Raw genomic sequence first — 11,995 nt, forward strand, 5'->3', positions numbered from 1 at the left:
AGAGTTGGCGAAGTTAGCAAAACAGTTGGAGGATCTCTCTTCCAAAGGATTTATCCGACCAAGTGTGTCGCCATGGGGAGCACCGATGTTGTTGGTGAAGAAGAAGGACGGAAGGTCCAGATTGTGTGTGGATTACCGACAACTCAACAAGGTGACAGTGAAAAATCGTTACCCGATGCCTCGGATAGATGATTTGATGGATCAACTTCGGGGAGCTGTTGTTTTCTCGAAGATAGATCCGAAGTCAGGATATCACCAGATCCGTGTCAAGGAGGCTGACATACAGAAGACCGCATTCAGAACTCGATACGGGCATTATGAGTATCTCGTGATGCCGTTTGGAGTTACAAATGCACCCGCAGTGTTTATGGACTACATGAACAGAGTGTTCAGGCCGTTCCTGGACAAGTTCGTGGTGGTGTTCATTGACGATATTTTGATTTACTCGAAGAGTAAGGAAGAACACGAAGAGCATTTGCGTCAAGTGCTAGGAGTATTGCGGGGGAAGGAGCTATATGCTAATGGCTCGAAGTGTGAATTCTGGATGGAAGAGGTGAAGTTCCTAGGTCATGTCATATCAAGTCAGGGTGTGGCTGTTGACCCCAGCAAAATTGAATCGATAATGTCATGGGAACAACCTAAGACAGCAACCGACATCAGGAGTTTTGTTGGACTTGCTGGCTACTACAGACGCTTCGTGAAGGATTATGCAAAGTTGACTTCACCGTTGACTCAGTTGACAAAGAAGAATCAACCTTTTGCATGGACGAAGAAATGTGAAGAGATTTTTCAGGAAATGAAGAAGAGACTGACTACTGCACCGATACTAGCCTTACCCAAGGAAGGAGAACCATACGACGTTTATTGTGACGCTTCACATAATGGGTTGGGTTGTGTAATGATGCAAGAGAAGAAAGTGATTGCTTATGCTTCGCGACAGCTGAAGATTCATGAGAAGAATTACCCTACGCATGATGTAACGCCCCGATTTCTTGAGGGTCACTTTAGTAACCTTTTTCCTAAAACGTGTGTAAATTTTCGTTGAAATAAAACTTTTCAATAACATTGCTTATAAATAAAAAGTAGTAACTTGAGAAATAGACTGAATAATTCATTTTATTAATAAAAGCTTTGGAAGCGTACAATGATTCTTTCAAATTAAAACATAATGATTAAATTAGTGTTCGACCGCTCCCGAGCCAACACAACAAGAAGGTCTCTAGGTTAGGTTCGAACCCTATAAACAAACTCAGCTCACCCCCAAGTACAGACTCAATTATCACACTCAATACCCGACTCATAGGCCGCGTGCCCTCCAAGGCCTCCTCCAACGCTCGCATCATATCATCTCGCATCCTCTGCTCTCGCCAATCCCATAGCTGAACCATCAATTGCGCGGTCGATGTCTCGAGCCTTGCCGCCGTCCACAGCAAGCAGATATAGGGTCGCATCAGGACTGATCACACGCATGCTTGTTGTCTAGGCGTTAAGCGCCCCAAACAACAAACAGCAAACAAGCAAACAAGCAAGGGTCAACTTCTAACACACACATACCACAAGTAGGGTATACTACCCTATCAATCACAAGTCCTTCACTAAGCTAACATTCACAAATATGGGAACTATATTAAGTTCTAAGGTTCACAAGTATAGGGAACTATCTCATAATTCTAAGTTTAACAAGTATAGGGTACTATCTCATAGTTTATTGTTATTCAATGCTTGTGCACATGCAGGTAGACGCTTTGGATATCCATAAGCCAATCCCTCATGGAAAGGTTGGACAAACACGACTCCACGATCGGGGTTGGACCTCTCCAACGCACCGCTGCCCAACAGCTTGATGATCGGGGTTGGACCCCTCCAACGCACTGTCGTTTCACGTTCGTCCTTATTCAGGGCCTCCCCTGAATGTCACCATCGACTAGCCCAGTCCAGGTCACTAGTCGTGGCCAACCAAGCCCAGTCCAGGTCACTTGGTCCACAATGCATGCCATGCAAGTCAGTCATCATCACTAGGCCCTAAGCCTGTCACGTTCATCTCATATGAACAAAATATCATAACATAGTAGCTTGCACATATATAAATCATCGATAGTCCTAGTATCATGCTTTCTAACAATCACAATCAATCATAGCCGAAGTGCCCTTACCTCAAAGGTACGCTTTCCTAGAAGTCTCGGGTTGCTCCTTGAAGCTAGATCTACACTTGGAAATTTCCTACCAACGAATGGACAGAGTAACATTACTAATTGGACAATCGAATCGATCATAAGCCTATCCCCTTGTTGATCACGAAATTCCCCCCAAAAACCTTGAAAATCCAAAATCATTTCTTTCATAAGATCAAACATTCTTTTCTAAAACATTTTTCTTGAAGATCATAAGAACACTTGAAGAACTTTCGAAGAAAAAACATAAGTTTCGCATAGATTCAATCCTCCCAAAATCAAAACCTCCTTTATAAAATCCTTTGTTTGAAGGTCATAAGAACATCAAGAACTTCTTTAAGAAAACCCTCAAATTGATAAACATTTCTAAGCAACTTGATTAAAATCATTCTCTTCTGGATTTGGCAGATCAGCTTAAGCTGCAACCACAGAGTATATTGAGAACGACCTTGCTCAAGGCTTAGAAACTAAACTAACCCAAGAAAAGAAAAATAAAATAAAGATAAGAGAGGGAGAGAGAGCTCACACAAATGCAGAGGAGAGGAGAGCTCTTGGTGTGAAGAAATGAGAGGGGGAAAGGCTCTATTTATAGTGAGGAGTGAGAGGCAAGCATTAAATGCTTTTCTTTCTCCCCAAGAAGAAGCCCAAACCCACGAAATTTCCAGCCCATTTTAGTGTTTCTAGACTCTTCCAACCTTCCTTGATTCAGTCCTCAAAATTTGGCTTATTTCCTAATTAAATCCCTTTTAAAACTATCAGTTAAATCCCTAATCTTTTAGAATATATAAATCTGAATCCAAAGGGTTTTAAATCAGATATGAAAAGATCCTTGGAGGTTTTAAAAGTTCAGAAATCAATCCCCCATTAATTGAAAGTCAAAGAATCAAAATACCTAATATCTCTCCTTTATAAAACCTAGCTAGAAAAGGAAATTACTTGCAAAAGTCTCATTTTCCTTCCTCCACAAGCCTTGGCCGCCCAACACACTCTCCATGCTCAGATTTTCTCCAAACAAAATATTTAAAATAATAATTTAAATAAAAACCCCAAAATAATTAATGCATTAAATGCACCATTTCCCTCCTAAATGCATCAAAACTTCAAATTTAAAATCAAAAATCTTTATCAATAATTTTGGCTCCAAATAATCGTACATCAGCTCCATAATACCTCAAAAATATTTTCAGAATTAATTTTGATATTAAACCATAGGTTAAAATTATTTAAATGCATTTTATTTAAATAAAAACTCATTTTATTTAGATAAAGCCTTCAAAAACCAAAGTAAGGAATATTCCATCATAGAATATTCTTAAAATCATGCCCAACACCTCCCCATAAGGTGTGGCCCACGAAATCATCCTCGTCGACTCGATTCACCAACTCATCGCTCCTGTCGGGCCGATTTTGACCTAAAAGTCGTCGTCGCATAACCCTAGCAATATTACAGTAAAAATGCTCGTATCATCGCGCACATCAACGTCTAGAGGTTTCTAAGACTTAATATTGCTTCTAAAAATTAATTACCCTTTTTAAAAGGCATAATATCACATATAGCACAAGTAATTCACAAAATATTATTTAATATTATTATTAAAATAATATGCCCTAAAACGGGGTCTTACACATGATTTTGAGTTGGCTGCTATAGTATATGCTCTCAAGATTTGGAGGCATTACCTGTATGGCAGTGCGTTCACGATCTACAGTGATCACAAGAGTCTGAAGTACCTGTTCGACCAGAAAGATTTGAACATGAGACAGCGAAGGTGGATGGAATTTCTTCAGGACTACGAGTTTGACCTACAGTATCATCTGGGGAAAACCAATGTTGTAGCTGACGCTCTTAGTCGAAAGGCTATGCATGTATCCTCGTTGATGGTCAAGGAGTTAGAACTGCTGGAGGCGTTCCGAGATCTGTGTTTGGATGTGAAGATCGCTCCAGGGAAGCTTAGTTTCGGGATGGTGATGGTGTCGAGTGGGCTCTTGGATGAGATCAAATCGAAGCAAGAGACCGAGGATTTGCTAAGAGCTTGTGTGCTAGATCATAAAGGAAGCTGGGATGAGTTGTTGCCGCTGATTGAGTTCACCTACAACAACAGCTTTCATGCGAGCATCGAGATGGCACCATATGAAGCTTAGTACGGTCGGAGGTGTCAGACGCCTTTCTGCTGGCATCAAGATGGGGAGAACTTAGTGATTGGACCCGAGCTGGTTCAGCAAACCACCAAAGAAGTAAAGTGAATTCAAGAGAAGATGAGGATCTCACAGAGTCGTCAGAAGAGTTACGCTGACAATCGAAGGAAAGAGCTGGAATTCCAAGCTGGAGATCATGTCTTCTTACGGGTTACCCCGATGACAGGTGTCGGAAGAGCGATCAAGTCTAAAAAGCTTACTCCAAAGTTTATTGGACCGTACCAGATAACGGAACGAGTTGGGCCAGTGACATATAGGATTGCGTTGCCGCATTTCCTATCCAATATCCATGATGTACTTCATGTGTCACAGTTGCGGAAGTACATGGCTGATGATTCTCATGTTCTTGAACCTGACGACAATCAGCTAAAGGATGATCTGACGATGGTGATGCCACCCATCAAGATCGTCGACAGGAGCACGAACCGTTTAAGGAACAAGGAGGTGTCCTTGGTGAAGGTCGTTTGGAATCAAGCGACAGGCGATGCTACATGGGAACTAGAGAATAAGATGCGGGAGTCACATCCCGATTTGTTTGTAAACCCTTAAGTTTCGAGGGCGAAACTATTTTTAAGGGGGGTGGTATTGTAAGACCCTACTTTGATGAATAAAATTGTTTATTTTAGAATAAATGATAAAATGTGTCTTGCTTGTGAATTGTGAATTTTCCTTGATGCATTGGAGTGTATAGTATTATTAATATTGAAGTGATAATACTTGGGGGTTAGGAAATAATTATGTGTGAGGTCAAGGACTCCAAGATAAGTGATTTTGGGTGGCTTGAGGGCCAAGAATGAGGGCCATACTCGAGTATGTGAAGAGGAGGGGAAAGAAGATTTGTTTTTGACTAGGATTGCATGAATGAAGGGGAAATTTGGGAGTTATGTCTCTTAGTTAAGTGCTGATCAGTTTTGTTCAAGAGAATAATGGAGAATGATGAGCCATTAATGCCTTGTCTCTTTTCAAATTGGTGAAAAGTTTTGAAGGCCCTTGCTTGGCATAGTGTGGCTGCGGGTATAGGGGTAAAAGGGGGAGAGTTTTTAACTTTTTGAAAGACAAAAGGAGCTGAGTGAGAAACCCAAACACATACCCTCATTTTCCACACACATTAAAAAAAAAATAAAAAAAAAAAGAAAGAGCAAGAGAGTGAGAGAGGGCGGCGGCTAGAGGAGAGAAAGAAGAAGAAGAAGGAGTGAAAGCAAGAGAGGTCAAGAGAGAAAGGAGAAGATCAAGTCAAGGCTGAAGGTGCATCAAGGAGAGGGCTTCTCCATTCATCTATTCCATCACCATTCTTTCACCTTTTCAAACCCAACAACTAAGGTGAGGGGTGGATCTAGTGGGTAGAGTCTAGGATTCTTTATGTTGGAGGTTTTCTTGACTAGCATGTCCTTGATCTGAATCTGTTTAGTTTGATGATGTATGAGGGTTGAGGGTAGAGAACATGCTTAGGGTGTGTTATATGTGCAGCCACAAATATGATCAAAGCTTGATGCCATGCTTACATGCCATAGATGCCAAAACTTGACTATGTTGCCATGTTTTTGCCTAGAACGAATTCTGTGTTGTTTTGTATGTTTAGGGCTGATTATGATGATGAATAGCATGATCTCTTGCTTCTGTACAATGGCCTAGATGATGGCCAAAATGTTTTTCAAAAAAAAAGAGAGCAACCTAGGGCAATGGTGCTCTCGGCTATGCTAAAACCTTGGGTTTTGGTGAAATGTTCTTGAGCTTTTTGATATAATGATTGTTGCTGATTTCTACTGGAATATTTACCATATTAGTGATGCTTGTATGATGACAAGATCAGTATGTTGATGCTTGGTAAATGACCCTCTATCTTATGCATGAAAACCATGAATTTATGCTAAATTTGACTAGGATTTCATATGATGGTAACATGAAAATTGTGACATGATCAATTCTGGATTTTTGGAGAGTATACGCTTATTTTTGTTGGCTTGACATTGACTTGTGAAGTTGAGATGGAAGGAAGGAATAGTTTTGAAAACCCTTGAGCCCTTTAGGGTTCAGCCGAGCCATTTTTGTGGTTGTTGGCAAGTTTTCTTTCTTCCGTTCCATGCACAAGTTTATGTGTTGGCTTGGTTTATGAAGTTGCCACAACTGAAGTATTGCTATACATGAGAACATGACTAAGTGCTTAGTATAGCTTATATATGTTTAACTTGGTTATTGCCAAAAGGACGCTCATCTACCTGTAATTCCTTTTGGTGTTGTGGTTATTATTGTGATTAAGTTGTATAAGTCTTGTGAAGATGTTAAGACTCTAGGTTGACTATTAGAGCCCTAACAAAGAGAATTGAGACTTAATCGCTTGCAAGTAAAATGTGATGTAATTGGAACATAGGTCTAGTGAGGACTATGGACCATGAGAACAATGGTACCGTTAGAGACAAACAGTTACTTGCACGCGAGGGTGTTTTGTGGGTTGTACGGTGTGTCCCCACGTGATTTGGTTGACTGCGGTCACCTTGTGATCTTGTGGGCGTACGGTGTGTTCCCCACATGATCGAGGGTTGTACGGTGTGTCCCCTCCGAGAATTGTTCATCTGCGGATGATCGTGATATTGGTCATTGGTGTTGAGGTGGTTGTGTGAATGGTGAGGTCGTTAGCCTAACTGAAACTTAGGTGACTGACCGTGACTTAACTTAAGAAATTTTCCTTATTGAATCTTGTTCTTTATGAGAATTACATGGATATGTGAATGTTTATATGAGAACATGAGATCTGACCCTGTTATTTGTTTATGTGTTATTCTGGGGGGGGGCCAGATGGTGAAGGTCAAGAGCGCAGTGACCTCGTGGACGATAGATTTACATGATCAGCACAAGGACAACGCCTGGCAGGCCGACTCTGCCAAGGTACGTCGCCTCTATGTCGGCAGCGCTACGATCACGGGACGTGACCGGCACGGGAACGTCGTCGAGACACAGATCATGGAGTGGGGCAAGGTCAAGATGCCCTTCACACCATGTCGCTTCTTGCATCCAGGAGTTGAGGGTTCTTACTCGAACTCTCCACAGTGGGTTGTAGGAGGGGAGGTTTCTTCACGGGCGTTCGGGGCACCAGATTGGTGGGCACGCATTGGCGACTTTCCAGCTCCGCCTCTAGAGTCCCTTCCATTTCCTAATGAGCCTATGGAGGACTTTGCTCCACGGTACGTTGCAGTAGCTGATGCACCTGGGGATGTCGAGACGGAGGGACATGGAGATGCACCAGAGGTCAGGGCTCCTGTGAAGAAGCGTCAGAGATAGTGCGGTTGGCTCGACGAGTGACTGATGTTGCCATGCTGGGGTTTGAGTGTTTCGTGGTGCTGATCGAACTATCTTTTATCAGTTTTGTTTTCCGGTTTTTGATGTAGTGTTGACGTAGGGCTTTAGCCTAAGGGTTCATTTATGTACTTGAATTATGGTTTCTTTTATTTACGAGTTATTTTATTCAGGAATGCATTCCTTATTTATTCCACAAAATTTATTTTGTAAAGTTTCAAGAGTTTCGCTATAAATGAACTTTTGTCATTAATTCAATATTAATAATTGAACGACGAAAATTCTTTACGAAAATGGTGATGTTTGGTTTACTGTGTGACACTCGATAAATCGGGGTGTTACAACATTCGCCTCTCTTGGGTGGTACTGTAACTTGAAATTGTAATCCTTCAAGAACTCCACCCATCTCCTTTGCCTCATATTCAACTCCTTCTGATCGAATAGCTACTTGAGACTCTTATGGTCGCTGAACACAGTGAAGTTTGCACCATACAAGTGGTGTCTCCAGATCTTGAGTGCAAATACTACGGGTGCTAGCTCCAGGTCATGAGTGGGGTAATTCACTTCATGAGGTCTAAGTTGTCTTGACGCGTACGCTACTACTTTTCGTTCTTGCATCAACACGCATCCTAGTCCCATCTTTGACGCGTCACAATACACTTCAAATTCCTTTGCGGGATCGGGCAATACCAAAATCGGTGACGTAGTCATCCTTTTCTTGATTTCCTTAAAACTCTCTTCGCACTCCGGTGTCCATTTATAAGGCTGATCCTTCTTCGTCAACTTGGTTAATGGCATCGCGATCTTGGAGAATCCTTCAATGAATCTCCGGTAATACCCTGCTAATCCGAGGAAACTTTGTACTTCCGTGACCGTCTTGGGCGCTTCCCATGAGTTAACTGCCTCTACCTTCGCCGGGTCGACCGCTATTCCTGCCTTACTCACCACGTGTCCTAAAAATTGCACAGATTCTAACCAAAACTCGCTCTTGGATAGCTTGGCGTACAACTGTCGTTCTCTTAGTATTCCCAATACTAATCAAAGGTGTTCTTCATGTTCTCGCTTGCTCCTCGAGTAGATCAGAATATCATCCATGAAGACCACAACAAACTTGTCGAGATACGGGATAAAGGTACGGTTCATGTAGTCCATGAATATCGCAGGTGCGTTAGTCACTCCGAACGACATGACTAAATACTCGTAGTGCCCATATCTTGTCTGAAACGCTGTCTTCGGTACGTCTTCCTTCTTCACTCGAATTTCATGGTATCTGGATCGCAGATATATCTTGGAGAAGACTTCGGCTCCCCTTAATAGATCCATTAAATCGTCAATCCTAGGCAACGGGTACTTGTTCTTGAACGTCACCTTATTCAGTTGCCGGTAGTCTACGCATAATCTCATGCCACCGTCTTTCTTCTTCACCAAAAGGACTGGTGCTCCCCAAGGGGATACACTTGGCCGCACGAACTTCTTGTCCATAAGCTCCTCCACTTGCTTCTTCAGTTCCGCCAGTTCCACCGGTGACATCCTATACGGGGCTATAGCGATAGGTCCCGTTCCAGGAACTAAGTCTATAGAAAACTCAACTTCTCTCTCCGGTGGTAACTCAGACACTTCCTCATGGAAAACGTCGGGAAACTCCCTTGCTACGGGTATACCTTCTATACCTATGTCGTCCTTACCCGCATCTAGCGCTCCTAAAAGTACGTTTGATTCGCTCTCGGGCGCTTTTCCTACCTCATTGGTTCGCTTAATCCGCTTAGCGTCTCCTTCGCTAGTTCCAAAAGTAAACCGTCTTTCTCCTACAGTTTAGGGTGGCATCGTTGGCCGCTAGCCAATCCATCCCTAATATCACTTCTAGTCCTTCTAAGGGTAAGCATACTAAGTCTTGCCTAAAGGTTCTCCCTAAGGTTTCTAACCTACAGTCTCTACAAACCTTCGAGGTTCTACTGGTGTTTTTAGTCGGGGTACTTACTTCTAAGTCCCATGCCAAACTTGTCACTGGTATACCTAATTGTTTGACCCTCTCTTGTTATATAAACGAATGTGTTGCACCCGAATCATGTAAAACACTTAAAGGAAAACTATTAACATAACACGTACCTTGGATAAGTTCTGGCGCTTCAAATGCTTCCTCCAGCGTCATCGCAAACACTTTCCCCTTATTCGTGGGTCGTCCAAACTTTCAGTTATCCTTTGGCGCCGGTGCACCTCTGCTACTTCCCTCGCCTGTTGTAGCGGTAGGGTTTCGATTCCCATTTCCGCTAGCATGTGTACTAGCCTGTTCCCCTAACACGGCTCTACACTCCTGAGCGCGGTGTCCATTCCTTCGGCACCTCACGCAGAATGGATTGTTAGGATTGAATCTGCTTGTCCTGTTATGGAATCCAAATCCCCCTGTTCAATTTCTGAACTGATTTCTCCCTTGCTCTGGTGGTCTAAAGTATCTCTTCCTTCTTTCCTCCTTCTTCTTTGGTACCTTATTAACACCCTGTCCCTTCAAGTACTCCTTCCTGGACCTCTCATTTTCCTCAAAAATCCTACACTTCTCTACCAGAGTAGCAAAGTTTCGAATCTGGTCATGTCCCACAGCAGTCCTGATGTCTGGCCTCAGTCCATACTCAAACTTGACACACTTTGAGGTCTCATCAGCCACCGCACTATAATGTGGGTGGAACCGACACAGTTCTTCAAACTTAGCTGCATACTCTCCTACTGACATCATACCTTGCTTTAACTCCAAGAATTCCATCTCTTTCCTTCCCTTCGCATCCGCTGGGAAGTACTTTTCCAGAAATGCATTCTTAAGGATCTCCCAGGTTATGGCTCCGTCCATTGGAGTAATCCTCCCTCTTACTCCAGTCCACCATGTCCTAGCTTCTCCTGAAAGTAATTAACTAGCAAAAGCAACCTTACGTGGGTCAGCACATACCAATGTCTCATAAATCCTTTCTAATTCCCGGATCCACTCATATGCTCCGTCGGGGTTATAACCCCCCTCAAACTTTGGTGGATCTCGTTTCAGAAACTTTTCCAATCCGTGGTAGATATCCTCTTCTGCTGGTTGGTGTCCACCTCCATTCCCAGCTCTTTCCGCTTGCTCGGTCAAGAAAGCGGTCAGTTGTTCAATAGCTTTCGCCATTCCTGCCATCTCTTCCTGAAATGCACAAGGTGATTAGTTTCCTATGACCTTAACTACCTATTCTAGACTCCCTAGTACGCTCTAACTCTAGGCCGACGAATCACTGCTCTGATACCACGCTCTGTCACGCCCCCTTCCATAAGTAATGAGTTCGCCCTAACTCCATCACTAAGGAGTGAGTACGCGACGTGAAATAGTGAATTTTTTTTTTCTACTGAGGGTTTTCTCGTTGGATCGGGATCGCAAGAGTAAAGTGTACTCAAGCATTCCCTTTTCATCCCCAGGTAATTGACCTCCTAACCTAAGACTGCGGAGAATAACGATATAAATCACACAGAACATACATAACATGCATAATCGGTGGGCGGATCCACCACATAAGTCTACAAGCAAACAGACAACACATAAAGAGGACATAGAGCCCTCAAGCACAAAGCCTGGTACAGATAATCAAAGTACGGAAATGGAAACATAAATCATCATCATCAGAAACTCGGACCATACGGCTGCATCCCCTCGGATCTTCCTCCTCCGGATCCTCCTCACTGACTCCCTCACCGGCTGCTAGCACTGACATTGGCTCTGATATAGGACCCTGCTCTAACTCTCTGTCTCCGGACGCCTCGCCTCATTGGAATCTGCGACGGTAAACTCTGGCATCACGGGAGAATCTAGGGTATCTCACTCGCTTGCGGGCCGTGACCCGAAAGCAAGACAAGTTCCTCCGGGGTGGGAGAGATCCCATAGACTCCTGGGTCTGCGGAACCCTCTGATCAGGAGATCCATGTGGACTCACCACGGTGGCTCGTCTGGCTGGGACAGGCTCTCCGGTCTCCATAGGCTCGCCTACCTGTGGGTATGGCACCTGTGGACTGCCTGGACTCTGCGGACCAACGTGCTGAGCATGGGTCGGCAGGAGGAATGAGAACACCATAGGGAGCATCACTGGAAAACCGATATGCCCTGCTCCTGGATCCCTGCACCACAAAATCGTGAGTCCCTGATAAAAGCATTATCTTGTAACTGGGTCAACATGCCAGCTAGCCCGGGACGGGAAATCAGTGTGGATCGCGAGGACTGGAGGGATGCTCATTGTCACACCTGTTATCTGCTTTTATAAAATAATTGCAAGGGTAAGTCATATGCAACTTTGCACAATAATACACATCAGATAAGATAAACGCTAAAACTC

The 11,995-nt window shown here is 43.4% G+C and overlaps 1 protein-coding gene across 1 annotated transcript; it reads right to left on the reverse strand.

Moving 5' to 3' along the window:
* Positions 1 to 10,062: 10,062 nt before the first annotated feature.
* Positions 10,063 to 10,497, reverse strand: LOC130725178 (uncharacterized). The gene has a single exon (XM_057576430.1). It carries the CDS (start codon positions 10,495 to 10,497, stop codon positions 10,063 to 10,065), a length of 435 nt encoding a protein of 144 aa, XP_057432413.1.
* Between the last annotated feature and the right edge of the window lie 1,498 nt (positions 10,498 to 11,995).

This window comes from Lotus japonicus, chromosome 6 (genome assembly GCF_012489685.1).
Source record: "Lotus japonicus ecotype B-129 chromosome 6, LjGifu_v1.2".
Lineage (NCBI taxonomy): Eukaryota > Viridiplantae > Streptophyta > Magnoliopsida > Fabales > Fabaceae > Lotus > Lotus japonicus.

Coding starts and splice junctions, on each gene's coding strand:
- LOC130725178 (XM_057576430.1), bottom strand. CDS start 10,497: ATGGACGGAGCCATAACCTGGGAGATCCTTAAGAATGCATTTCTGGAA.